Source organism: Osmia bicornis, chromosome 6 (assembly GCF_907164935.1).
Source record: "Osmia bicornis bicornis chromosome 6, iOsmBic2.1, whole genome shotgun sequence".
Classification (NCBI taxonomy): domain Eukaryota; kingdom Metazoa; phylum Arthropoda; class Insecta; order Hymenoptera; family Megachilidae; genus Osmia; species Osmia bicornis.
In genome coordinates this window covers 9,813,469-9,840,573 of record NC_060221.1, presented here as the reverse complement: position 1 = coordinate 9,840,573, position 27,105 = coordinate 9,813,469, and the positions used below count along the sequence as shown (strand labels likewise).

Sequence of the window (27,105 nt, the reverse complement as noted above, 5' to 3'; positions counted from 1 at the left end):
TTTCGAGTTCGCAAACAGACCCTTTGATGTACCGGCTCCTTAGCGAACAGTGTTCGCTGCAACCTGCTCGCTGTTCGCGAAAGTGTCCACATTGCCGGCGAACATGGTCCGCGAGCTGTTCGCAAACTGTTCGCGAACAGCAGTGTAGACCCAGCATAAAAGTACTAAATTTACAAATGAAATTGTTAATAAAAATATAAAAGAGTAAATGAATTGTATTTATTAATGCATAGTTATTGTTGCTATTAATGTATAACACATATGTATAAAACTATATCTTAACGCTTATGATTACCTAACCGATTGGGGGGGGGGGGGCTCCCCACTTTGAACGGTTAGACACTGCACACGCGGTTAAGCTGTTGTAACAATAACTGATAGGGAAGAAAAATAAATAATAAATAATTTGTTGCTTAGCCAATGGAACAAGTACTGAACGCCTTACGAGGAATACAGAGAAACTACGAGGTACGAACCATGTCGACTTCAGAAATCGGACCCATACTGCGTACCATGATATCGACCTCAACCGTAGCCGGTGGACCACCAAAGTCTGGTCTAACGCTGTTATCATAACCACGAAGCAGATTGTCCAGCAGTTCGCTTATGTTACTGTGATTGTTGCTTTGCGTTCTTTGCCTCGTGGACGTTTTCGCACCAGCAGCCGCTCTGTAACACATTTATAAAATCTTCAATAAAGAAATTACAATGCTTTCCTTTCATCAAAATTTATATAGTACACATTTATGTAGGATATCAAGTAACTGTTGCTACCATTATAGAAGATAATTCTGTTTTTTTCTTGTGTGGGAAAGTAAGCCAAAATGTAAAATAAAATTTTTCTCTTTCAAGAAACTTATCTATAGTTATTCTCATAAAATGGTGTCCAAAATGTTAAAAATTCTTCCTTTTTTAGGCGAGACAAGTTTAAACACGTAAATAACAGAATATTCGAAGAACAGAAGCAAGATGCAGAACATTTAACAAAACATTTTTCATTATAACAAAAAATATAAATAATTCAAAGTGTAAATGTCTTTCATATTACTGTAATTATTTTAAATGTGGGTAACAATTCGTTTTTCTAGTTCAATAGACACGATAATGCTACATAACAAGTAAATATCCTGAATTACGTCGTCGTGTTTGGTCTCATTTTAATCAGGAAAATTCCACAAATTTGCTGGTAAAAGTTATATAAAAAACAATTTGAGAATATAGGGGCGGGGGAGAAAAGGCGTTGCATCTTGGGATCTTCTGCCAGACTCGTTAGCGGAGCTGAGGACAGACGATCCCTGCTCCAGACGCCTATAACAACGCTTTTCGAAACTTGTATCCGAATCGCATGCTGGGCGACCGCCAGCGAGAACAATGCTGAACCCGCAGCCACCTGGCGGTCGCCGCCCCGAGTTAAGGGCGTCCGTGGAGATTAGCATCTTTCCCCTCCACTAAACGCCTACAAGAATAAAAAAGTTATCATCCCATTGGTATTTAGAACAATATAATAGGCTTTTGATCTTTGCCGATTGTCACGATCACCGTTTTTTTTTTTCGTTTTCATTCGCTATCCCTTCCCTGTGCTCGAAGCTTATTATCGTCAATTTGATCAGTAAATATAGTCCAAATTGCATCGTGTTCAGTATCATTTTAATCAGAAAAATGTCACTAATATCCTGGTAAAAATTTTATAAGAAGAGAAAATTAATAAAGTTCAGTCATTACATTAGTATTACCTCACTGATACATATCCGATCTTATTGTTAGATCATGTTACACTACTCGGCCAGTCAACTTTGGAGCGTCTCAAGGGGATATGTATATCTACCCTCCAGTGGTGAGGATGTGTTCTTCGCTTTCATCGAATATTTACTGTACATTGATTCCAGTTCTTTATAACTGTTATACAAAATAATGTGACGTAATATGTAAGCCAATTGTGATCAGAAATATTAAAGAAAAAGCTAACGAGTTTCAGTGTTAAAGAACCACGTTTATTAAACTTCACTCTCTGTTATTATTCTTCGCGTTCGTACTCTCGGATCTCACTTGAACTTCTTACGCTCTGTGTACATACATGTATACAGAGAGTATTCCACACCTGTCGTTTGATCTCATTCGCTCTCACTCGTTCGGCGCGCATCTCATCCCCATTCGAACATCCTTTCTCTCGCTACAAATGGTTCTTTAAAACAGTTTGAAAAGGGTATATCAGGATAAGAGGGTGGGAAGTGTAAGAATGATCGAACGGGTAAATAATATCAGGTTTGATTGAGCAAATAATAAGGCACGTTTTACAAATGATGTCAACTCTTTATTCCAGTTGTATCGTTCACAGCGACAGTTAGAATAAGCATCTTCGTCATCGAAGATCCTTCGTCGTGAAGACGCTTTCGACAATATGACCTTTTGTTTACGACACCACTAAGTTGCAGCACTTTCCCTTAAGAAGGGGGAAACGCGTTGACAGAACGCATATGCTATATAGCCTACCTCAACCATTCGCCTATTTCGAATTTTCTAATAAAAGTACCCTTGAGCTAATTTTAGTTGGCAATGAACCATTTAGGCGGCCGGCCACGTGAGTCAAATGTTATAATTTGATTTTTCAGTTCATCCGTTGTAGGAATAGGAGCCGAAGCAGGGTGCTGCTTACAGAAACGGTAGGCAAGCGAGCCAGCGCACACGCGACCACGGGCGCATACGAATAGGCAGAATTCACTGTAGTAGTAACAATGTTCTTTCGCGAATATCTCATAAACTAGTCGAGTCGAGTCATAAACTACTCTATAGCTTAGAGGGAACATGTTGCTTAGAATGTCGAATTTTACAACATATTTAAAAATCATTAAAATCAAAGGCGGAGGGCCTTTTTTCAAGTTCACTTTATTCTTCATAACTTACAAAAACCTAACACGTGAAAAAAGTTAAGCTACTTCATTAATAAAATTAACAAGATTCTTACCTTTAGTAAAGTACGTATAGTAAAACAGAGAAGCTCGAGCAAGTTGTCTATACGGGCTCCTAAGTGCTAGATTTTGGGTATTGTTGTCTGTATTACTGTCAGATTTATCGATTGGTGATCACGGGCGGAGGAGAGGGGGGGATGTAACGCTGAGGTAACCTCTCTATTCCCAAACGATTCTCAGCCGGGTAAACGACGGCGGACGACCGTGCCTGTACTTGCTGAACGTGCCTGCAGTAAATTCTCACTAACTGACCGAGGCTCATTGTCAAGACTGGCGCTGGTATATGTATATTTGGCGTATGTTTCATCTCTGTTGTGTGCGAATGAGAAATTGATGTCGAACCATCCAGCCATAAGTATAGCGGTACCGATTGATGTAACCCCAGCTTACCATTCGAAATTAATTCCAAAAATTGGTGGAGATAGCAACGGTCTGTTACTAGAGGCACGATTCAAGTCAGCTAAGGACACTTTATTGTATACGTTAAACAGGATGTCTCAGAACCGCCGTAGGATCCAAGGAGGGGTGATTGCTGAGGTAATTCTGAACAACTTGTTCCTTTGTCAAAATGTTGATTAAAGCTTCATTTTTAAGTTATTAACGAAAAACGCTGTCCGATTAGAGCACGTGTAGAGGACAAACTGAGCGGTGAGAGTGTTGACTACTGATTACATTCGAACTGTGGTCATAAACAAGCGCAATGGCAGTGCGTCGGCACAATTTGCGGTTTGGTTTTCGAGATATAAGCAACTGAAAATTGGAATATCAAGTTTCGAAGCACGCGTTTCGCTTTCGAACAGCCGACAGCTGAGCAGATCCTGAGTCAGTGTCCGGACAAAAGACAAGGATGCACATCTGCCTAGTCCTAAAATCAGCAACCTCATTTTATTGTATACATACATCTTAAATTTCACGCCACCCGCGTCGATTGTAATCGAAAAATAATCTTAAAATTATTCATAACTGCCATGTATGTCGTGAGTCTAGTTGTCCCATGGCACATCCACGCTACTTATTGCATATTTCGTATATTTTTTTTGGATGTTGTTATCTTTGTACATATATTTAATAAGTTATGACATATCCACTAGATATCAGCATTCATGACAGTTTGCACACTTCCAACTCCCTTCCCTCTGGGTTTTCTTTCTGTTTGCAGTAGCGTGTTCGATGCTGGTTCATTTATGTTTCGCGACATGAGTATCGTGTGTACACGTGGTGTCAGTGTACACAACCGACCATCTGGAAATTGGGACGAGGGAATTTTGGTGGGCAAAGAAAATTGCGACTGAATCGTTTTTAAACCGAAATAAAGCGGCACTTTAATACCTCTCTGTTCTTTTAGGTCACGATGAAAACATTGCTTGATCGGACACATTGTTGCTGCTGCCTACTCTATTTCCCTAGTTTTCCTATATACATATGTACCTTGGTTCCTTTTGTTTGCTGCCACTGTGCTTGCCTTTCGATCTTCCGATTTATTCTTAAGTCACCGTTGAACAAATTGGGGAAGAACGATCTTCTGTTTAGATACATCATATGTTTATACTGGGATATTACTGAGATTATTAAAAGCTTAATCTACTCGATCTGTTAAGAAGAAAAATAATTTTTAACAAAAAATACAACCGACTTCAAAATACGCTAAAAAGTATGAAATAATTTCTATTTCATTTATACCAATATTCCACAGCTATCAATAAAATCTATTTAATCGTTAAATAGTATACTAAATACATTTCAACCTTTTCGGAGGCGGCGCAAAATTAAAAACTTTTCTTCTACTCGGAAGATGGTAGTTCAGGGGTTGGCAACCGACACGCCGCACAGTGGGACAAAACGGCTTTCGGCGATCAAAATTATGTAACTTCGGTTCTATTGGAAATATTTTAATGAAATTTTGGGAAGTTTTTGCCTAAGTTTTTGTGTCAAAATATTCACGTATAAAGTGTAACGCGTTCAATATTCTTCACTGGTTAGACATATTTTATGTCATTTAACAAAAATTTGACTCAAAACTGTTAATAACTATAAGAGAAACGGATTTAATAATTAAGAAATGACAAGACATGTGTTATTATAATATATTTATTTATATTTATTATGATCGATACCAAATCATTCGTGAAAACGCTTTCGACAATTATGAAAATTTATTATGGCATATTGCAAGGACGAAATAAAGTTTTGGATGACGAATATACACGTGGAATGCAGTTAACTGGTTAATAATCGTATCTGGTACTGTTTTTTTATCATCGTGCGCAGCGGCCAAGATGGGTATAATTTCATTCAATCGTCATTTTCTTGAAAAAGTGCAAAAACGTGCACCCAATTTTTTCAGATTCTGATAGAGAATCACTCTTTCTTGTAGTAATAATTAAACATGTGGCAAGTTGTGGCATTTTTTAAAAATCAAACTCAATGTTGAGATTTTAGTTAAATGTAAGTACTTTGTTTCAATCAGATCCTATTATTTAAAAAGTTGGTAACATTTTAACTTACTTTATGCACTGAATAGAATCTATACTATCCTAGTAAACTTTATCATTCATTTGAATTGTATCTTTCCGAGTAAAATTCATTAGAATCGTACATTGAAGTTACGGGTAATATTATCAGTGTTTCGTTTTGACGAATTTCTACTGATTTTGAGTGCGAACCACGGCAAAACGGCAGCAAATATGAAAAAACGGATTACACTATGTTAAACTATAGTTTATTCTCTATCGATGTATGTAATTAGATTTCTAATTTTCGGATTCACGAAAATCGAATTTTGATCGCCGAAAGCCGTCTTGTCCCACTGTACGCCGTTACTGAATGACTCATTTGATAATTTCAAGTTAACAATATTCAACGGGAATCAAAATACCCATTGCGAATTAACTACATTTACATCAAAAGTGCTGTCAACTTCTAATACAATCGTTACAATTACAAATGTTTTCAACCTATAAATGTTCCACATTTTTTCTTACGACTTACGAATTACAGTATTGCCTCGAAATAAGCAAATGGTCTCTGCTTCGAAATAAGCAACTCGCTATCCCCTCTTCTTTGTTTGAAGTCGCCCGCAAACTGAGAGGTTTGCTGAGAGGTTAATTTAAATAATTAAAAATGCATACTTTCAAGATGTAGTATAATACACATACGTAGTGCTATGCTTCCGTTTTTAACCGACTTTGAAAAAGGAGGAGGTTACTCAATTCGATCAGTATATACATTTGTATATTGTATTTTTTTTTTTTTTAATTTCCTTATTTAGAATTAGGTGTACACTGAGTTGCATTGAACTTGTCGCAGTGAAGTTGGCTACAAATCGGCTTACCAACGCTGCGTGAATGCGTTATTGAATTTGTAGCCAACTTCACTGCGACAAGTTCAATGCAACTCACAATCAGTGTATCCTTAAAAATACTTGGATTCTGCGGGTGTATTTTCTTGACTTTTCCTCTACTTTGGTCACTCATATTACTAGATATCAACACAATCTCAGGTCTTGTGTTAAAGAACTTGAATTTTGATCTCGGGAGACGTAGCCCCTCCGTTTATTAGTTCTAATAGTACCATAGTACTTTTTTATACAGAATGTTCCAAGGAATTGATGCGAGTAAAAAAAATATGCAATTCTATTTAAATAAAAATTGTATCTGGAAATTTTTGGTGCATCGTTGCATTCACGAAGAAAATGAAGTCATAGAAAAATAGATAAGAACAATGACGTTGATATTTATTTAAAAAAAAAACTGTTTTGAAGTTGTCTTCATTTACAATATTATGATTTAAGATTATAAAAAAAAAATATAAATTGTAAATAAAATTTCAATCGGTAAAATTAGAAATTAGTAAAGGGTCTATTTTATAAAACAGTAAACACGGTCCTGATCCCCCACCACCATTCGAGTGGTTTCAGCATCAACGACAAAAGCCAATCATACTGCAAGATGTCAGAACACGAGGTGTGTATAATCGGCCAGTAGAATATTATATCATTAATATTGCGTTATTTATATATAAATTGCTTTCTTTACAGATAGAAGTGAACAGAAAAGAAGAAGAAAAGAAAGAAGAAGAAAAGAAAGAAGAAGAAAAGGAAGAAGAAGAAAAGAGAGAAGAAAACAAAGAAAACAAAGAGGAGAAAAAGGAGAAGCAGTCATATTCGCAAGTAAGTAAAAACGTTGATTTTTCTACGTAATAAATGTGGCAGAATTAGATTTTCGTGAAACGGAAATCATTTCTACAATAGTAACAAATGAATTACCATGATTATTTTTTGTTTTTTAATAATGTCACAGTCTTACATAATGAAATATATATGCAGGTACAATTATATTAAAATTCATTATTATATTTCAGATGAAAAAACTTATTAAAAAGATATTGTACGGCGGACGCCGTGGCGGCCGTGGAGGAAGAGGCAGACGACGAGGCGGCAGAAGAGCTGGCGGTGGCGGTCGCGGGCGACCCTAAGTACGTGATCCATATTTATGAAATGGAAATTTAAGATGGATAAATAAAAAAAATTATAAGTAAATAAAAATTATAAATTATTATATGTCTCTTTATTTCTTATTCCCTTCTTCAAATTATTAATGTCCTGTAGTTTTCATTCTGATAACTTTTATGGTCGCGTACATTATGTGTATTATTTCGTTTTTGCTACCTGTCTTTCGTTCGCGTTTTCCTTTTCTATGTCCGGCAGGAATCAAAATCTCGTTAATAAATGATAGATAAAATGAATACAAACAGTACATTTATATTGCCTTCTATGTCTTTTTGCATGTAGAATATGCGAAATGTGCAAGTTTTATAATTCATTTCTCTGGTATACCTTTGAAATTTCATTGATAACAAAATATGATTATAAATATGAATAAAAAAGTTTTGTGGTTGCATACATTAGTACTTACATATGTATTATTTTATTCTCGGACCTCTTTCTCTTTCGAACGCACTATGTATTCTTTTCTATTTCTCGAGCTGATTCATTGTGCTGATGGTTAGTATTGTAATAGATGTAGCAACAGCGTGACAGAAGTATTAATACGTTGCGGCAACTATGCCTTACTTGTGGCTATATTCGCATAGCTGTTTGTGGTGTCACATTAGAATTTACATTTATCGACTGATTTGTGTTTTTATCGACCCTGATGATAACGTGGGCAAATATACCATAACGAGTGGCTCAACGAGAAAACTACTGTAATACCGACCTGCCAAATCGAAGAGGTCACGTGCCGTGTCTTTCCCCACTATCCAGTGAGGCTTCTTAGTAGTACAGTAAAAGCTGGATACATATATGTAACGAAAGATTGGCTTGTATGCAACGTCTGGGTCCCAATCTCTGTTGCATATATCCAGCTTTTACTGTATGTATAAAAAGCAGCGTTTGTAAGTACTTACGTACAATTCCTTTAAGAATGTCTGACTTAAACCCTTCATACTGGGTGGTTCAAGATGATTTGATTCCGTCTATCGTAGCAAAGACATGTATGACGATGTCTGAACAGCAGAGAGAACTGTGTAGGTGTGTATGTACGTATGAAAAGAACGACTCTCGAGTAACTGTTGGCATCGCTTTTGGTTTGCGTTGCGATAAAATCACCCTACTTCTTAGAATACAACAGACTCTCATTATATTGTTGTGTCATAATTATAAAGTGAGAAATCGGCATTGTCGATGACAGGTGTAGAGAATACCGATTGTTAGCGAGTTTGGAATTTAGGAAAAACGACAGTTGGAGTCGTAATAGAGAAGACTACGTCATAAAACCGAATAAAATTCGGTTGCACCTTACATTTGGATACTAGTATATCTCTTATAGATTATGGAGCTCCTTCGTGGGCTAATTATTTACTTGTAAACAGAAAATGATGTTTTTCGTATTTAAACAAATTTTATAACATAACTATTAGATTATCCCATAAATCTGCCACTTTTCACGTTTTAGATATGCAAGTTTTTGAATTTTGCGATTTTACTATATACTATAATGTTTATTAAAGAATTTACTTTCATATACACGTTGTTCTTCTTTCTCGCCATCCATAAACTTGAACTTTCACTATTAGTAAAATTAATACGATTCACGATCGATATACCACCGGTACACGAAGAAAAATCTCTTAGCCAATAAAAAATAACGATGGTGTGCAAAATCACCAACAGTGATTTATCAATGTGATTGCAAAATCATGATCATAACCGTGATTCAATTTTATTTACGACCGTGATCGTGATTTTTTTTTATTTTGAGTAATTGCTCACTTTGATTGTAATTCTTGATCTTGATTGAATTCAATATAGTTTACATAAAAATAGCTTTGTGTTTTGAGCTCTTGCTCACGGCGAGACCCTTTGACGATTGAGTGGGTCAAACCGACCGAGGTACCCCGTTCTAAGTATTTAAGGATATGTAGAGTGGTGGAACAAGCGTCTACCACGAGTCAAAAGACGGTTGCTTGAGAGCGAACTGATATTCCCGAGAATTCCTAAAGACGAAGGCCGCCGAGTGAACCGTAGTGGTTCGCGAGGAATTCTAAACAAGACTGACCAGCGTTGACAAGACTATCAACGAAGAGAACCTCGAGGGGTGCGTCGGCCGTGGAGGAGTTGACCATGAAGAGCCAATCGGCATTCCTCAAAAGTTGAGACAGGCACCGATTGGCAATACGGTTTAGCGAATCGAGTCGCGAGACGACACCCCGTTTTGAAGAGTCCAAATATTTTATATCTGCGAAGAATTTGAAGAGAACGAGGAAGACAACCTATCCTATGATGTGAGATTGTTTTATAATAATGTTGTGACACGGCATAATTTTAGGACCCCCTAACTTTGAAACATATATAAACATAAATATATAAATATATAAATATGTATAAATATAAAATATTTTCTATTACTGAAGTAGATAATGAAAAAGGAATTTTTTGACGCCAAAAAATACCCACTCCCTTTAAGTATTCGTTCGCTCTTACACGAAGGCATTTTTCTTTCCTGTTAATTTTCAAAATTGGGTCCATCATCTTGAATTTTTCAATTTTGACATCGAATTTGGAATAACTAGTCCCAAAAACCCTATATAAGTAAGTATAAAGTTTTAGTTTCATCATTTCAACGACAGCTTGAAATTTGGCCATTATTTTTGGTCTGTGTAATTTGGTCCAATTATGTTCACATCTTGTATAACCTACTTGTGTTTAGCGTTATGTTAGAGCTTTTTCTTATTTTTTTATCAAGTTTTTATCTAGAAAAATAGTTCATACTTACAGAAAAGATGTATAGGAGGTGATCAAATTGACAAGAGTCAGTAAGACTCGCTGCTTCATGATGTCTTGAGACTGATCCTCCCTGACAGTACTGTCCTAATCCATTCATCAATTCTTTTAAAACATCCAGTGTATAGATACCCTTCACTATTACAACTGAAAATTAAAAAAAAAGCAGTGAATATTATAAAGAACTTCTACTAAAATTAAAGACATTAAGAATTTTCTGTTAAGATTTTATAAAGTGTTTTTTGACATAGATCTTCTTCCATTAAAAACATACTGCATGTGTATAAATTCTTTGTATAAGAAACGTAATTATTATATTAAAAGAATGTGCTTATATATTATGGCAACTATTTACGTGTAAAGGAAGGAGGAGGTATTTTTCAATCAACCGAGTTTCAACAATTGCGGCAGCATTATTCGAAATACATTTTTAATATAAAGCTTCACTGTGTGTGTGTGTGTGCCTGTGTGTCGTCGATCGCGATTCACATTGATGATTGAAAATAAAATTCGAAATTATTCAGGTTTAATTGCACGGCAAACGTGATGTGTGCAGAGAGTAAAAAAAGAAGAAAAGAAAAAAACTCACGCTGGCACTCCGCTAACGAGTCGATGAATGGTATACTGATGATAGGAGAATTGACCGAGATAGAGGATAGAGAAATGAATCCCGGAATCGTATTAATCTTCCGTTAATTCTAATTGTTTTCATTATTCCTTACACAGATTTTGAAATTATAACGGAACTCTAAATATTGAATAAAGAGATTTTATCAAGCGTTCTTTATCCCGATTTCGGCTGAAGTAATCAACAATGTCCTTGAAATGAAAAACTTCACAATGAGCAAAATTTCTATATAAGCAATCAATTACAGTGTCTAATCATTTGTCGTGAATGAATCTCTAACAATATTCAGTGAAAGAAATTCCGCTCATTCATCGTCAGAGTTTTGAAAATAACTATGATCAACGTTGGTCTTGCGTCATTAGAGGACTAATTATAAGTACTGTAAGCGCGTGATTTGCCGATGACGGCCGTAAGGTGTCATATCGGGAATTGTTCCCGCGAGCGTTGACACAGCGGCAGTAAAGGCTGGTTCAGACACGGCTAGTAGTTTAGTTGAGTGGGGAGTAGCTACTTACTACTAAACCGTTTAGTGCCTAGAAAAGTGGCCGGACTAGTACAGTTGAGCTTTGAAAATCAAGAGTTCAAGATATATCCCTTGACTAAAGAAATGCGTCCGGACAGGTCTGTCCCGAAGGCTAGTTAGTGGTGGGGCAAGCCTAGTTAGTGGTGGGGGAAGCCTAGTTAGTGGTGGGGGAAGCCTACTCGACCAGCAAAATCCAATGAAACGGATCGACTCGACTAAACCGTTTTACTAAACTACTCGACTAAACTCTAGTGTCCATACACTAAACTACTCGCCACTCGACTAAACTACTAGCCGTGTCTGAACCAGCTTTATGACGTGTTACGTGGTAAGAGAGAGTCAGCGAAGGACTGCTTGTATCCGAAAATCCAGAGCATTTGACCGAACAAGGGACTGTTCGGTATTGTCGAAATATAGATCATATATCTGGCTTGCGTGGGAGTGCGCGAACGCGAGGGGTTGCCCCATTTCTCTTTTTATATTATACGCGACGCCTCTTTTGTTAATTAAAATACATTATTGAAAAGTGAAAACTTCTTTCCTTGAAAGACGCTTACAGTACGCATGCCTCAACGTTTCTTCACGTGCTCCTCTGTCTAAATACTGATTTAGGATAACATGATGTTAGAGTTTGGCCGTGATCTGTTCGAAATGTGCGTGTCGAAAGTCGCTTTTCCACTTATCAATTGTTTATATTTCGAAAACGAAGCCGTAAGTTGCAAAATGCGAAAGGACTATACGATTTATTTTAGTGTAAACATTTTGAAAAATATTTCAAGTAAAGATTACTTTAATAAGAGCTGCGTGAATATATAAAAACGTACTGCATATTTCATTACAAAAATTAGGTTCTTTTTTCAAATATAATTTTCTTTGTTCACGTAATCTGAAAGGCTCCTACGTACGATAAAGTTTAAACAAAAAACATTTTAATCATTTTTTAGTAGGTACGTAGATATTCACTCATAATAAGTTTGGCGAAACAGTTTGGTGAATAAAAGGTTTCATTAAAAATAAGAAGAAAAAAATGAATTTGGCTTCTTTGATGCATGTAGTAATGAAAGAAAAAACAATATTTGTTCGGTGGGCATTTCGGAGAACCAGTGATTTGTCGTACCGAGTTAGCTGATTGTTTATCCAATAATATTTGTATACACGCGATTTGCTCCTCATGCATCTACAGTGGGTCGAAAAAGTATCCAGATACTGTTTAAAACAAAATATTCTTAAACGAAAGGCTAATTTTAATTTTCGCTAATTTTAATTGTTTGTACTTTCTAAATGCGTTGATCGATTTCGGTGAAATTTTCAGTATGCATACTTATAACTTCCTTAAATCTACAAAACGTATATTTTAAATTTTCAAAAAAAGGTTACAAAAGGTACCTTTACTACTTTTTTCTTTCTCGATTCCAACAAATTGATATATTTTAAAGCAACAAAAATTATCATTTAGTAAATTAATTTTTATAGCTTGTCAAAAAACTTCAAGTCATTTAGACCAATTTAAAAAAGATATTCTGTTATAAATGGTGCCTGAATGGTATTTCGATCCACTCTATGCTATCTACAGGGTGTTCGACAACAGGTGGGAGATTTTTTAGAAGGTGATTTTAGGGATCAAAATAAGACGAAAATCAAGAGTGACAAAATAGCGTTTGCAGTTTTGTTTTCTGGTAATTAACGTTTAAAAATTCGAGTAAAAAGCGCCTGGAACTTGCAACCTGTCCAGCACTGACGACTGAACGTCAGGTCAGCAGGGGTAGGTACAGTCATAACCAAGAAGAGAAAGCCGAATGCTGCAGTACCGTTTTATTAATAATTGTCACATAATTGTATAAACGAAATATAAATTATTTTACACTTTATAGCGCATTTCGAAGTCGGTTGTATTTTTTGTTAAAAATTATTTTATTTCATATTTTTTAGTAAAACGAGCAGTATTTGTAGGATTTCGTAAGGTGGTTTTACGTTTTTATTGGTTAGCTAATAACCATAAACCAAAAAAATATATATTGATCGAATTTAGATGGTTTATAAATAACAAATTCCATAAATTTTTGCAAGTGGGATTATCGCGGATATATCTCGTATTAAATATTAAAGGTTTTATCGCGATCGGTACATTCCTTGCAGAGTAACACCAAGGAATAAATTTTTTGCTATGAGAATAATTATTAACAATAACAAATTCCATAAATTTTTGCAAGTCGGATCGTTGCGTCGCGAAAATATCTCCTACTAAATGTGAACGGTTTCATTACGATCGGTACATTCCGTGCTGAGTAAATGCCGAAAAATATAAATGAAGCATTATGTTTTTTACAATAAAAGTCATTAGCAATGAAAAAATGCAAAATGTTTTTTTAATAGAACCAATCAGGAGACATACTCTACAAAATGTAAAGGGTTTTGTTCATTAAAAAAAAAACCCTGATCAAATTGAGTAACCTCCTCCTTTTTCGAAGTCGGTTAATTAACGTTAATTTAAATTAAGTATTATAATAATGTTACTTGTTTTGATACTATATGTTGATACCTATTAGTATTAACTGGTAATTAATGCAAAAAAAAGTAAAAATAAATCTATATTTGTTTTATTTATTTAAGAAAAACTTTAAGTATCCGGCACTAGAGGAACTCCCTCTACAAGCCATAAATAGAAATCCTGTATAAATGTTTTGTTTAAATAATTCTAGGTTTATACTAAAAGTATGACTCTCAGGCTTTTCTCCAGTTTCTCCTGATTTGACATTAATGTACAATTTTTCATAAGAATAAAAAGCCTCATTAACGACCGAAATGTTTTACCTATTGTGAATTTACAATTCAAATTTCCGTTCGTCATAATAATTATGTATTGAATCATTTTCATTATCTCACCAAAAATTTCTTTATAACCATCAGTACGTACTCATTGTAAATTACATCAGCATAATGCAATCGAACAGTCTCTGCTCCCTACCAAGTCATAAAATTGTCCTTTAAAAACGTCTGCTCAACGATTATTCCACATTACACTCGAGTAAGTGCATTCAGAAACGCTAATGCTTCGATTACGTAGCCAATCGACGATAATTAATACCATTTTGTAACCCCAATTATATGGACAGCTAGGGCGCAGCTAATTGACGGCTACAGAAAGCAACTGAATTAACGAACTAATTCGTCTGGTGCAGTAGCCGTCTTTTTGTGAAGACGAGGAAGAAGGAAGAAACAGTCCTTGTCCTTTGAAATCTAAACGGGACACAAAACAACGTTTTCTAACGTCCTCGTTGATGTTGGGAAACGAACAGACACCACAATTCTAGCAAACAAACCGACCATCAAATACCTGCTTCGTCGTGCAAACGTTTACACAAAACCAAAGCAACGAGAAAGGTGTTTTCGAGGATACGTTTAACTTGCAATTTCACCGACCACGCGGTGTTGATTGATAATCAGCTTGCTTTTCATTCGGGTGCTGGCTTTTCATTAATTGCAATCGTTTTACAGTATCTTTGGAATTGAAGTAAACATTTCGAGAAGAGTCTTCGAAATATTTTCACAAGAAAGATTAAAGAAATGAGATAAGTTTCCGAATGGCCCCACCAAAATTGAGAACTCAGATTCGATATATAACCTAAATTGACTACCAGAAACTGATTAAAATTGGTTTCAGAGCTGGATGTCTTACCGTTTTTGAGATATCGTGGTACAGTTTTGTACAATTTTGTATAGTTTCCGAATGGCCCCATGAAAATTGAGAACTCAGGTTCGGTATATAACCTAAATTGACTACAAGAAACCAATTAAAGTTGGTGTCAGAGCTGGATGTCTTACCGTTTTTGAGATATCGTAGTAAGAAATTTTTGTACAATTTTTGGATTCGACCATTTTTCTCAAAGTTATAACCATCTGAATCTCGGGTAATTATTGAGATTAGGTTACACCTCACCGATTTTCATGAAATTTAAATATGTTGTAAAACTCTACATTTTGAACAACTTTTTCCTGTACATATAACCGCCGCTCGGCCTTAGTTTTCAAGATATTTTCGAAAAACTGTTGAAACTAACGCATTGAACTCTGGCCATCTGTGTGTGTCCGCGACAACGTACGCATTAGTATGGGATCGCCGCTTTTCTACTGTTTTTGCAGGCAGCAGCACGGCGACCGACATCAATACATATATACATATATTACGGGTGGGCTTAAAAATCAAATTTAATTAATTTTGAATCTCAGTATGTGTGTCTGGTCGCCTAACGGCGACCAGAATATCACTTTACCCTAACCTAACTTAATTCACTGATTAGCTAGAGTAGATTGGGTTAGGTTAGGCTATATTAAATTCCCAGCTGCCATCATAGCTACGATACATTGAAATCATGAATGCAGAAGTACACAAGATATATATTGGTCATCGGTCGCCGTGCTGTTGCCTGCAGAAACAGTAGAAAAGCGGCGATCTCATATTAATGCGTACGTTGTCACGGACGCACACGGATGGCCAGAATTCAATGTGTTAGTTTCGACAGTTTTTCGAAAATATCTCGAAAACTATGGCCGAGCGGCGGTTATATGTATAGGAAAAAGTTGTTAAAAATGTTGAGTTTTACAATATATTTAAATTTCATCAAAATCGGTGAGGTGTAACCTAATCTCAATAATTCCCGAATCTCGTCCTATTTTTCGGGTTCGTAGAGGTAATCCCTTAATTGTTTTTGTTGTTCTTTGGTATAAGAGTTTATTTAACATTACATTAAACGTAGAAAAAGAAAAAAGACGCCACGGTTTGGCCGCGCCTTTTAGACAGAGTTCTAAACAGGAAGTGCGAGATATAAAATTAACGGAATAAAACAATGAGGCAAAGACATAACGCTACGCAATTGTTTTGTAGTCGCAACGCTCCCTATTTACATATGTCGGCCCAACCGCGAAAATTCGAAACACATTCGTATTCTTTTACAGTTTTGCGGAGTGTATAAAATATAAATTTTAACAAATTTTTGCTCACTAATAGATCCGATTATTGTAAACTTCGCTTTACAAAGTGTTCCAGATTTTCTCGACAAAATATAGGGATATATTCTGTAGATAAAAGCAGTGAGAACGAATTATACTAAACAGTCTGTAAAGGAATGTTATATTCATTTTTATACATCTCTCAAGCATGATAAATGCTCGCAATAAACGGACTGTTAGTTTTAATTCACGGAGACTGTCCGTAAAAGTACACACATAGAGACTCTCAGAGTTTGAAGATGCACTACTTCGAAGACATCGTATTTCAGCTGAAAAAGTGAAAATCACGTTGACACACTTCACTCTCAAGCATCCACGTTTTCTGCGTTTTGCTCCAAATTTACGTCACATTTGGTTTTTATACTTTCCTGGCACGTTTTGTACCAACTTCAAATAATAAATTCGTCTGCTTCAGTCACAGTTAACATCTATTTTCTCGAAATTTCATTACAATTATTATTAACAGTTATAATAAATTTGTAATATTCCATAGAAATGATAAAAATGCAGTGAAATTACTAACGTCACATTATAAATCAAGGTTAATAAAAACAGAATAAGAAGAATGCTAAGCAACGAATTGTATTACATACCAGTTTACTGTTGATTCCATTAAAATTCAAAATGTTTTAATTAAATTTGCGGTTTGGAGACATTTTTATGTGCATATCGTCCTTCATTTATAAAGTAATTTTCGTTTCTCTTCGGTATAATTGTTCTTCAGCGATGAAGAAATACTTATTGTCTCCCAATATTTATATTACATAAAACTCTTAGCAGGTACCTTATTACGTAATACTGACAAATTATAGTACTCAGTGAGCATATGTATTAATTTTAAATTTTTATTTTAAATTTGAATAGACTTCTTATGTACTTTCTTAAACATCATTTTCAGTGTATTTGCGAAAGTGTTTTCATAATTTTTCATAATTCAAAGATTGTAAAATACGCTGATTACTTAACTATATTTTTCAAATATCATTCACAAAGTTATTATATAAAAATTCTGTTTATCCTAATCTTTAAGTCTATCTTTATTTTAACAAAACCGGTTTCCCTTTTTTCAATACTTCAGAATAAAAACATCGACTGCTACTATAACATTATGACAAAATGTTTAATTTCTGAAATTTGTTTATTTTTCATAGCTGTACACTTACTTTGCATTTATCATACATCTATATTTCATTTTCATCAAAAATGTTTTATGTATATTTTTTACTTTATTACCTAATATTGTTTTACAGATCGTTTTATAAATAAAAAGAATTTTATTCGAATCTGTATCTACTGTTGTTTTCTTATATACCATTTAACTTTTTGCAATTCATGCTTTCTTTGTAAATAAACGAACACTAAAGGTTAATTCTCCAGAAACTTTGCCATGTTACTTTTTGCGTTTCTCTATTTCATCGAAACATTATTCTTTCCTCGCATAAAAACTTTACACTATATACATACATTAATATTTTAATTTTGTTTTTATCGGTTGTACGCAGTTATTAGAGCTTCGTAGTCACCAGTACAATTTAAGTTAAATACTGGATCAACATGGTACTCGCGTCAAAACCACGGCTAATCAATCGTGTTCTCGATGCTGTGGTGCATCTCTGCGAAGGAAAAGGATCCACCGCTCGAGACGTCCTTGATTTCCTTCGGCAAACATCGAAATCTACGCCAAGAAACTTGACGATGCAGGTGACAGAGATAAAAGACTTATTGCGATTAATTAATTATATTATTGTTTTATCAATTCATAATTAATATCTTTATTGGTACATATTAGGTTATTACAAATCAAATCATCAACTTATTGACGAAACTATTAATACCTATAATTTTATTAACCCGTGTGTAATAAGCGGGCATCCGAATACCTCTTTTAACATCGACAGAAAAAATGTATTATATTTCTTCTGAAGCATTTCAAAATGGCTCTCGATTTTCATTCTTTGAACATATTCACATTCATGTCTGTTTTAGTTGGTTTACATACTGGCCATCTGATACAAAAAAAGTGCCTGATTTACACGATTTCTTTAAAATGAAAAATGTAACCCCAAAATATATTCAAACTTGTTCTTCCCTGAATTTGTCTTCGGATCACTCTTCTGTCATCGCAACAGTTAATTCGACGATTATCGAAAACGCACCCCCTACCTTCATCTACAACAAACTCACAAACTAGGCCCATTTTCGGGAAACATTCAATACCTCAACAATAGCTTCAGGACCCTTAAGAACAAACGACGATATAAATGCTGCAGTCGGTTATCTTACACGCAATATAATAAATTTGGTTCGAACTTCTACCCCAATCTGAGATACCCAATTCGTTACGACTATCCAGAGTTTATAAAGAAGAGAATTGCTGAGAAACGAAAGCTTCGAAGAATCTGGCATAATAACAGACTGCTAGATGACAAACGGAAACTAAATAGAGCCACTAGAAACTTATCAAAAATCCTTCAGAACTTTAAAAATGATTGTTTTCGAAAATTTCTAGTAAACTTATCTCCTACAGCAGACTCTAATTACTCTCTTTGGAAAGCAGCCAAACAGCTTTCACGTCCTCAGCAAGAAGTACCTCCCCTTCGTCTCCCACAAGGTGGCTGAGCAAGGAGTCTCACAGATAAAGCAAACTTGTTCGTTTATCACCTAGCTGAAGTATTTAAACCATCTCCTTCTAAATCTATCACTGATGAATTGGAAATATTGGAATACTTTCAATCACCATTTCAAATGTCTCTCCAAATTGAACCTTTATGATCATCAGAAGTTAGAAATTAAGGAATTAAGGAATTACCGAAGAAAGGAATAGCCTTAATAACTTCCATATTCAACGCCATACTTCGCTTAGAACATTATCCGATTTCATGGAAATTATTAATTAGTACTCTTATTCACAAACCCTGGAAACCGTTACACGAAGTAACTTCGTATCGACCGATCAGCCTATTGCCAAGCCTCTTTTACGACTCGTCGTCAGAGATCAAAAGCAGTCGCGAGGATCGAGAAATAGTATCTATTCCACTCGTATTGTTAATTTTCATTTTCCAGCTTACAGATAATGTGAGAGGCTTTACTGTATACGAATATCGCTTCGATATACGGTTTGCAGTAATTAATAAGCATTCATTTTGTAGGTATTAGAAATGAGGCGATGACGAGGGTAAGTGAATGAATGCCACTATATTTCGTTAATAAGTATTTATTACGCGAGGTTATCCAAGTTTTTACTCGACCAGCAGCAGCTAATGCACCCGACAGAATGCCTTCCATTGTGCTGGCTCGCTATTTTTAAGGGGGTGCCAGGCAAGCCCGTCAACAAGGAAGTTTCCCTCCACGGTCGGAGGAGAAACTTTGAGTTTTCCCCAATAAACGAAAATACCCTCTAAGGGTACGCGAGCCATGTGGCCCAAAACGTTGACCTTAACTTCGCTGACGAAAACCAGCCAACCTGACTATTACCCTCACGGAAACATTAATGACATTTTGTTGTGAAACATTTTCATCGAACTTTAAGTTTCAAATAGATTTGGCATAAGTAGTATTCTTCAATACTTTTACGTTATTAAATGCCGTTAGACTATTTCTCTTGAAGTTTCTTTCCTATAGGTCAGCGTTGGGAATTAAGTGCTCTTTTCGGCCAGTTTTCAGAGGCTACGCTTCTGTCCTCCCGCCGCTTGCTGTGCCCCGCGCGAGGGCCACAGGCGTGTGCCGTATGAATGGTACCCTATGGGTGACGTGGAAACCTATTGATACGAATGTAGCCCCAATGCGCTATGGAAAATTCATACGGCACGCGCCTGAGGTGTCTCGAGGACTAGGGTCCTCGCGTGGGGTGCGGTGAAAGTAAAGGGGCATAGCCTCTGAAAACTGACTAAAAAGAACACTAAATTCCCAACGCAGCTATAGGTTATCCGATGTGTCTGTCCGTCTACGGGTGTAAGGCGCCTGGTGGGTGTAGTCGCTAACCCACTCAGGTTAGCTTTTTCGTCCCAATATCAACGTTCCTTACGCCGACAACGAGTTAAGTGTTGGGTCTTCCGTACCCGAAAATAATGGTTGGCAAGCCCATGAGTGGACAATTTATCCAAACCCCGTCGCTACTTGGAGGGTGGTGGTTGCTGGAAAGTGGACTTATTATTTATAACCCGTAGAGCGGGTTATGAACCCCACAAGGTTCACTTATCGACAATAACCTGTCTGTCTGTCTGCCTTTCCGTCTTTCTATGGAACAAAAACGATAAGAGATAAACGGAAACGCATTTTGCTATAATGTTCCCCATGGTCTGAAACCGTGCGTTTAAGGGTTTTGGACTTCCGGTTCTGACCGGAAGGAACTGACCATGTCTGGTACTGACCAGTACTGATCATGTCAGATGTCAAAATCAATGTGATATTTAGAATCAGCATAAAAGAAGCTTCAAAAGGATGCGCGATTCGATTTCGAGTCTGGACCGGAAGTTGGGTAAAATGATGAAAAGTCATAAAATGTAAGAAAAAAAACTTCGTCTTAGAATAGATAGAATACCAGTTATGAAACTAGTATTGAAAAACCTTTCTGAACATCTATTTTTGGACTTCTGGACTCGCTATTATGAATACAGTTGAAACATTTCCAAAAAGAACTGGTACTAACTGTTATTCAGGTTTGACACCAGGTGAGAAAATAATTTTAAGTGCGATGCTAGAGGTCCAAATAACCCCCCCCCCTCGATGTGACGTGAAATGGCGTTATGTTAATTACATCTTTTATATTCAACCTCACTAAATTAAAATTCAAAATAGAGTATAAAATAGAACAATACATATACATATCCATAGATATTCTCCTTTTCCGTTCTTTAAGAAACAACATTTTCTAGGTTCATCGAGCTCTGAAGCATGCAGTAAATGCTGGACTTCTACGGCACAGAAGTGGTCGTTACAAGGCACTGTTCACGTTAAATCCTGCTCCACTTAAACAGCTCGTGAATGAAAATAATGACGAAAGATCAGTAGAAGGAACGAGCAGATTCGACACGCAACCATCTCCTAAGAAAATCAGCTCCGATGACAAAGAGAAAAACAGGTTTGTTAGTTGGTTAATTATCTGTACTGTTCAGATATAGAGCTGAAACACTTGTGATACAGATCCAAAAGAAACCAGATGTAATGATCGAGAGAATCAAAATTATTTTGATACAGGTTTGAAATGGAAATCGCGTCTTTTACTGTCCCATTAGAAATCCAACAATCTTGCGGTACAATTTCGATAGGATTATATGTATACTCATGATACTCTACATTGTATACTCGATCATACGTTTGGCTTGAAGCGCGGGTACTAATGTGAAAAGCGGTACCTAAGTACTGTCCACCGATGACAAGACGTCTCGCGGGACGGTATAGGGGCAAGAGGGGATACTATACGCACATCGACTGACCCCTTAGTTTTACACGAGCCTAATTAGTAGATGTGATCACTTCGACCAATCATACGTCTCGACCGAAAGTAAGTACGTGTGAACTGAGGTGGAGCGCGACCAATCAGATTGCGTTATTCTCATGGGACTTCTAGTGATCGGTAGACAGTACATACATAATTAGCTATTACTTGTCACTCCGTAAATATTTTTTTAAGTATTAATAAAGTATGTATTTATACATATATCATTCCAAGGCTGGAGTATAAGTTGAATAAGCACCCGAAAATCGGGAGATAAGTCGGGCATTTACGAAATAGAGGTGTAGATTTTTAACCCCTTCCCGTGCCATTTAGCTCGACGAAACTCGGGCCCAAGCGGTAGTCGTCAAAGCGCGCTAAACGGACAAGACGCTCGAGAACAGTCGCAATACGTGCCGAAATGTAAAGAGCTTTGATATCTGATATATAGACATTTTTACGCGTTACCGCAGTTGAACTCACAAGTCTGTTCGCGAGTCTGGCTCGTGATATTCATGTTTCGCCCGACTATCTGTTCACGAGTCAGACTCGTGATATTCATGTTTGGGCCAAAACCTTCATCACGAGTCAGACTCGTTAAAGTACGGGAAGGGGTTAATGATAGAAATGGCGGGAGCCAAGCCTTTAAATGGTATCGAATTTAGAAAAAGACAGACAGCGGAAGAGAAAGGGGTCCGAAAATCAAAGCAACCGAATACAGCATATCGGTGAGACAATACCTACTAATTTAACAACAAAACTATTTTATTTTTTATTTTTGCTAAATGAAACTTTTACCAATGTAATCGTCAGGTTTTATTGATTAAAATAGAACTAAATACGATATAATTTGGACTATATGGACGAAAAAGAAATTCGCATTGGGGATGTTCCCTTGTACATAAAATAAGTAAATACAATCCAAATTATATCGTATTTGGTCTTGTTGTAATCAGAAAAATCTCACAAATACATTAGTAAAAGTTTCATTTGAAATAAATAAAAAATACACAAATTTCATGGTTGCATTAGGATTGTCTCATCGATATTGGAGCTTTTATCAGGTTACACTATTCGCTCGCCGAACTTCGCTGTTCTTTCTCAAGAGGGATCCCCCCGAGTAGTGGGGTTAGTTACCGGGTATTTATCGAATGGATCTCACCAGGTGCTTATCCATCTTATACTGTATCATTCTAAACATTTTGACATAAACAGATCCCGACTTAATTTCGTCATTATAAAATAATTATGGGTTGGTGTGAAATACAGGGTGTTCGACAACAGGTGGGAGATTTTTTAAGGGGTGATTCTAGGGATCAAAATAAGACGAAAATCAAGAATAACGAAATAGCATTTGCGACTTTGTTTTCCAATAATTAACGTTTAAAAATTCGAGTAAAAAGCGCCTAAAACCTGCAATCTGCCCAGCACCGACCACTGAACGTCAGGTCAGCAGGGGTGGGTACAGTCATAAACAAGAATCATTGAATAGTAGAAACTTACCTCGTGCTATTCTGTTTCTCGGTACTGCAGCATTCGGCTTTCTCTTCTGGGTTATGACTGTACCTACCCCTGCTAACCTGACGTACAGTCGTCGCCACTAGGCAGGTTGCAGGTTTCAGACGCGTTTTCACGAATTTTTAAACGTTAATTACTGGAAAACAAAGCCGCAAACGCTATTTCGTCATTCTTAGTTACCCCTCATAATCACTCCTTAACAAATCTCCCACCTGTTGTCGAACACTCTGTATATTACGATGTATGAATGCTTTTTTCACTCATCGTACAATTAGGAAAATATGTAAAAATGCATAACAAAATTTTGCAAAATATAGATACTAACATTCATTTATGAACATGGGAAAAAGAAAATTTCGTTCCAACGTAACCAATATACAGAGCTTAAATTAATATTAATACATACAATTTATAGTCGTGAACAACGATAATGAATTTGCAAGAACAGATATTAAGAAAATTAAGCAAATTTTATATCATTTAATTCAATAAATAATGTTCACTTAATCGTACAGAGAGAAACGTGATAAGCAACATTACAAGAGGAAACGGAAACGCAGCCAGAGCAGGCAGAGAAGACGAACAAGACGAAGTGAATCCAGAAGACGCCATAATCCACTGAAACATTCGAGAGGAATGCGGGAACTCAAGTATGAAGAAAAAGAAGAAGAGGAGCGGTTACCGCGATACAACAGTTCCGATAGGAGAATCAAACCGAATATCAGAAACGCCTGTAGATTTTCGCCTAACCGTGAAAAAAGCAAAGCGAGACGAAAGGATCGAACAAAATACTCTATTCCACCGAACAAAAACTACTGCGATGACAAAAAGGCTAAAGGTAAGAATCCATAAGCGCACAAGTAGTAGAAAAACGTATCTACCTATACGATGTATCTGAAAAAAGAAGTAGTCTGCAAACTGTTTCTTTAGTTTGAAACTATTATTGAAATACTATTACGCACTTACTTATTAATAGATTCAATCATAATGAATAATAACATTTTTTATGAAATTAGAATATAAGTGATTTCTCTTCTGAATGTATATTCTCCACTTCGATATTTTAAATTCAGACCGCAATTCGGAACTTCTATACAGGGTGTTCGACAACAGGTGGGCAATATTATAAGGGGTGATTCTAGGGATCAAAATAAGACGAAAATCAAGAATAACGAAATAGCGTTTGCAGCTTTGTTTTCCAGTTATTAACGTTTAAAAATTCGAGTAACAAGCGCCAGAAACCTGCAATCCGCTTAGCACCGACGACCGAACGTCAGGTCAGCAGGGGTCGGTACAGTCATAACCAAGAATCGTTGAATAGTAGAAACTTACCTCGTGCTATTCTCTTTCTCGGTACAGCAGCATTCGGCTTCGATTCTTGGTTATGACTGTACCGACCCCTGCTGACCTAACGTTCGGTCGTCGGTGCTGAGCCGATTGCAGGTTTCTGGCGCTTTTTACTCGAATTTTTAAACGTTAATAACTGGAAAACAAAGCTGTAAACGCTATTTCGTTATTCTTGATTTTCGTCTTATTTTGATCCCTAGAATCACCCCTTAAAATATTGCCCACCTGTTGTCGAACACCCTGTATATTCGAACCATATGCCGGGCGACCGCTTGCGAGAGCACTGTCACCGATCTCTCGACGCCACCTAGCGATCCCTAGCCCGAACTAAAGGCGTCCAGGGAGACGAAACCCTCTCCCCTCCACTAAACGCCTATATAATTTAACACGTTCTATACCTAACTAGTAAAGGGTATAGCAAGATAAGATGGTCAAAAATGCTCTTGAGCCGATTTTAATCGGCAATGCACCATTTAACACATTGCTGACCGGCAATTTTACGTCGTAATTGAACGCGACGAAAAATAATTTTACAATATACCGCGCGGTGATATACAACACCAGTTTCTACGCGATCGAAGAAACATCATTGTAACGCCAATTTTCAAACCTCCATCCTCCCAAAAAGCTCATTTTGAAGGGGAAACTTCAGGGAATATGACCATATTTTTTTCAAAATTCAAACTACTCAGCCTCATCATCGAAAAAGACGCAAGAAAAGAGTTTGTTTACATTTTTCGACATTATGAAGTTAAATATCGAAATAAAAAAATGTTACTCAATCGGACAAATAGCATTAGATTATATTGTTAGTGAGAAAAGTAAAAAAAATTATTCGATTTACTAAATGGCGATTGTCAACTAAACTCCTCACAATACTAGTCAGGCCTACTACTACTACTTTATAATACTACTGTATTGATACTATAATACTACTTTCAATTATTAAAATCGAAGATGGCTCCCGTTTTATGAATATTTACTCGATTTTATTACAACTAATACAGAAATATAAAACATTTTTATAAATTCCATAATTTCAAATTTCTTCTAACTTATAAAGAAAATGAACTCTTTTCGTTATACAAGACTTCGCTATACAATTTTAATAGAATTTATTCTTACTTCTTAAAAAAGTAAAGGAGATCGAGCAATTAAATGAAATTAATTTTTCAGTAAAAAGGAAAACACCAGCCCGTCAAGAATGTAAATATAAGAATGATAGAAAATGTAGTAAAAGATCAATTTCTCCAAACTGCAGCCAACAGAAACAACAGTCGCATTATCTGCAACCGAAATATTCATACAACGAAGACGACGACAACGGAAGCAGTAAAAGCGATTCTGACGACTGTAAAATCTTTGATCGAGATGACTTAGATCGGGAACCTAGGAACAGCGAAAGCGGGAGCACTTTGTAAAACTGTCACTGTCCTTTCACGTAACCAAATGATTTTTTATAGTCGGAAAATTGGTCACTAAATTTGAATAAACTTTCGTCTACTTTATACCGATATCATACAATTCTTAATTATTACTTGTCATTTTTATATAAAAAAAATTTTTAAATAAGTATTTTAGAAGATTAACTTAAATAATGACCTCTCGGAATTGGAAATGCAAGTCTGATTGGTTGTAGCCGGAAGAGTCCACCTTTCAATCTTTTTTTCGACGTTCTGATTATCACTACATGTTTCTTAAAATGTTTAGTGCGCTGATTACGAATCTATAAATCGTCCTGTTCTTATACGTACAGTTTTTGAGAAATTTGATTTTGAATAAAAAACATATTTTTCATATTTAAACAAATTTTCTGGCGTAACTATAAAAGATACTGAAATTTTGTTTACACTAAAAGATTCTGTAGACTTTTCTGAATACAACGATACCCATCTTTAATACATTATAAATGTTTAAGTGTGTTTAAACAATTATTATTGAACACCGAGGGACTCCGATTTGGCACCAATTTTTTAGGATGTTTCTCAATTTATCTAAAAAAGTAGGGATGCAGCGTAAAATCGAATTATACTATACTATGTATACGATAGAGCAGTTGGTTTTCTGAAGACAACGTCATCCGAAGGCTAGGGGGTATTATAGGTCGTTAAACTCGCTTTGATATGAGCTACAATGTAATGTAGCATTTCAATGTAATGAACTCAAAAGTACATTATTGTAGGAGAGGGGAGAAAAAGGCGTTTTCGTCTCGGGATCGTCTGTCAGACTCGTCAGTGGGACTGGTAACAGACGATCCCTGCCACAGGCACCTATCATACCGCAATTCGGAACTTCTATATGTATATTAGAACTGCATGCCGGCCGACCGTTTGCGAGAACACTGTCACCGATCATCTCGCCGCCACCTAGCGGTTCCCGACCCGAACTAAAGGCGTCCGG

The 27,105-nt window shown here is 36.1% G+C and overlaps 2 protein-coding genes and 1 long non-coding RNA gene across 6 annotated transcripts in view; 2 read left to right on the top strand and 1 right to left on the bottom strand.

The window, feature by feature from the left end:
* LOC114877526 (gamma-aminobutyric acid receptor alpha-like) overlaps positions 1 to 27,105 on the bottom strand; it is a 130,398-nt gene that overhangs the window by 39,945 nt on the left and 63,348 nt on the right. For 2 of the 4 annotated variants that reach the window (XM_046286293.1, XM_029190200.2), the window contains exons 2-3: positions 10,241 to 10,395; positions 477 to 669 (exon numbers count right to left, since the gene is read on the bottom strand). In XM_046286293.1, the coding sequence (XP_046142249.1) occupies positions 477 to 669; positions 10,241 to 10,299 (252 nt within the window). In that variant the 5' untranslated portion in view covers positions 10,300 to 10,395. Of the gene's footprint in view, positions 1 to 476; positions 670 to 10,240; positions 10,396 to 10,837; positions 10,923 to 11,391; positions 11,441 to 27,105 lie in introns of those variants that run through there. The other 2 variants (XM_046286292.1, XM_029190201.2) reach the window with 2 other exon arrangements.
* LOC114877527 lies at positions 2,632 to 4,490 on the top strand. The gene is made up of 3 exons (XR_003789593.2): positions 2,632 to 2,660; positions 4,126 to 4,234; positions 4,312 to 4,490. It is a non-coding gene; the product is annotated as an uncharacterized LOC114877527 (long non-coding RNA).
* On the top strand, positions 17,961 to 26,126 carry LOC114877524 (luc7-like protein 3). Its single transcript, XM_029190198.2, has 4 exons — positions 17,961 to 18,107; positions 21,281 to 21,486; positions 23,874 to 24,196; positions 25,882 to 26,126. The coding sequence occupies exons 1-4, from the start codon at positions 17,961 to 17,963 to the stop codon at positions 26,124 to 26,126; spliced, it is 921 nt and encodes a 306-aa protein (XP_029046031.2).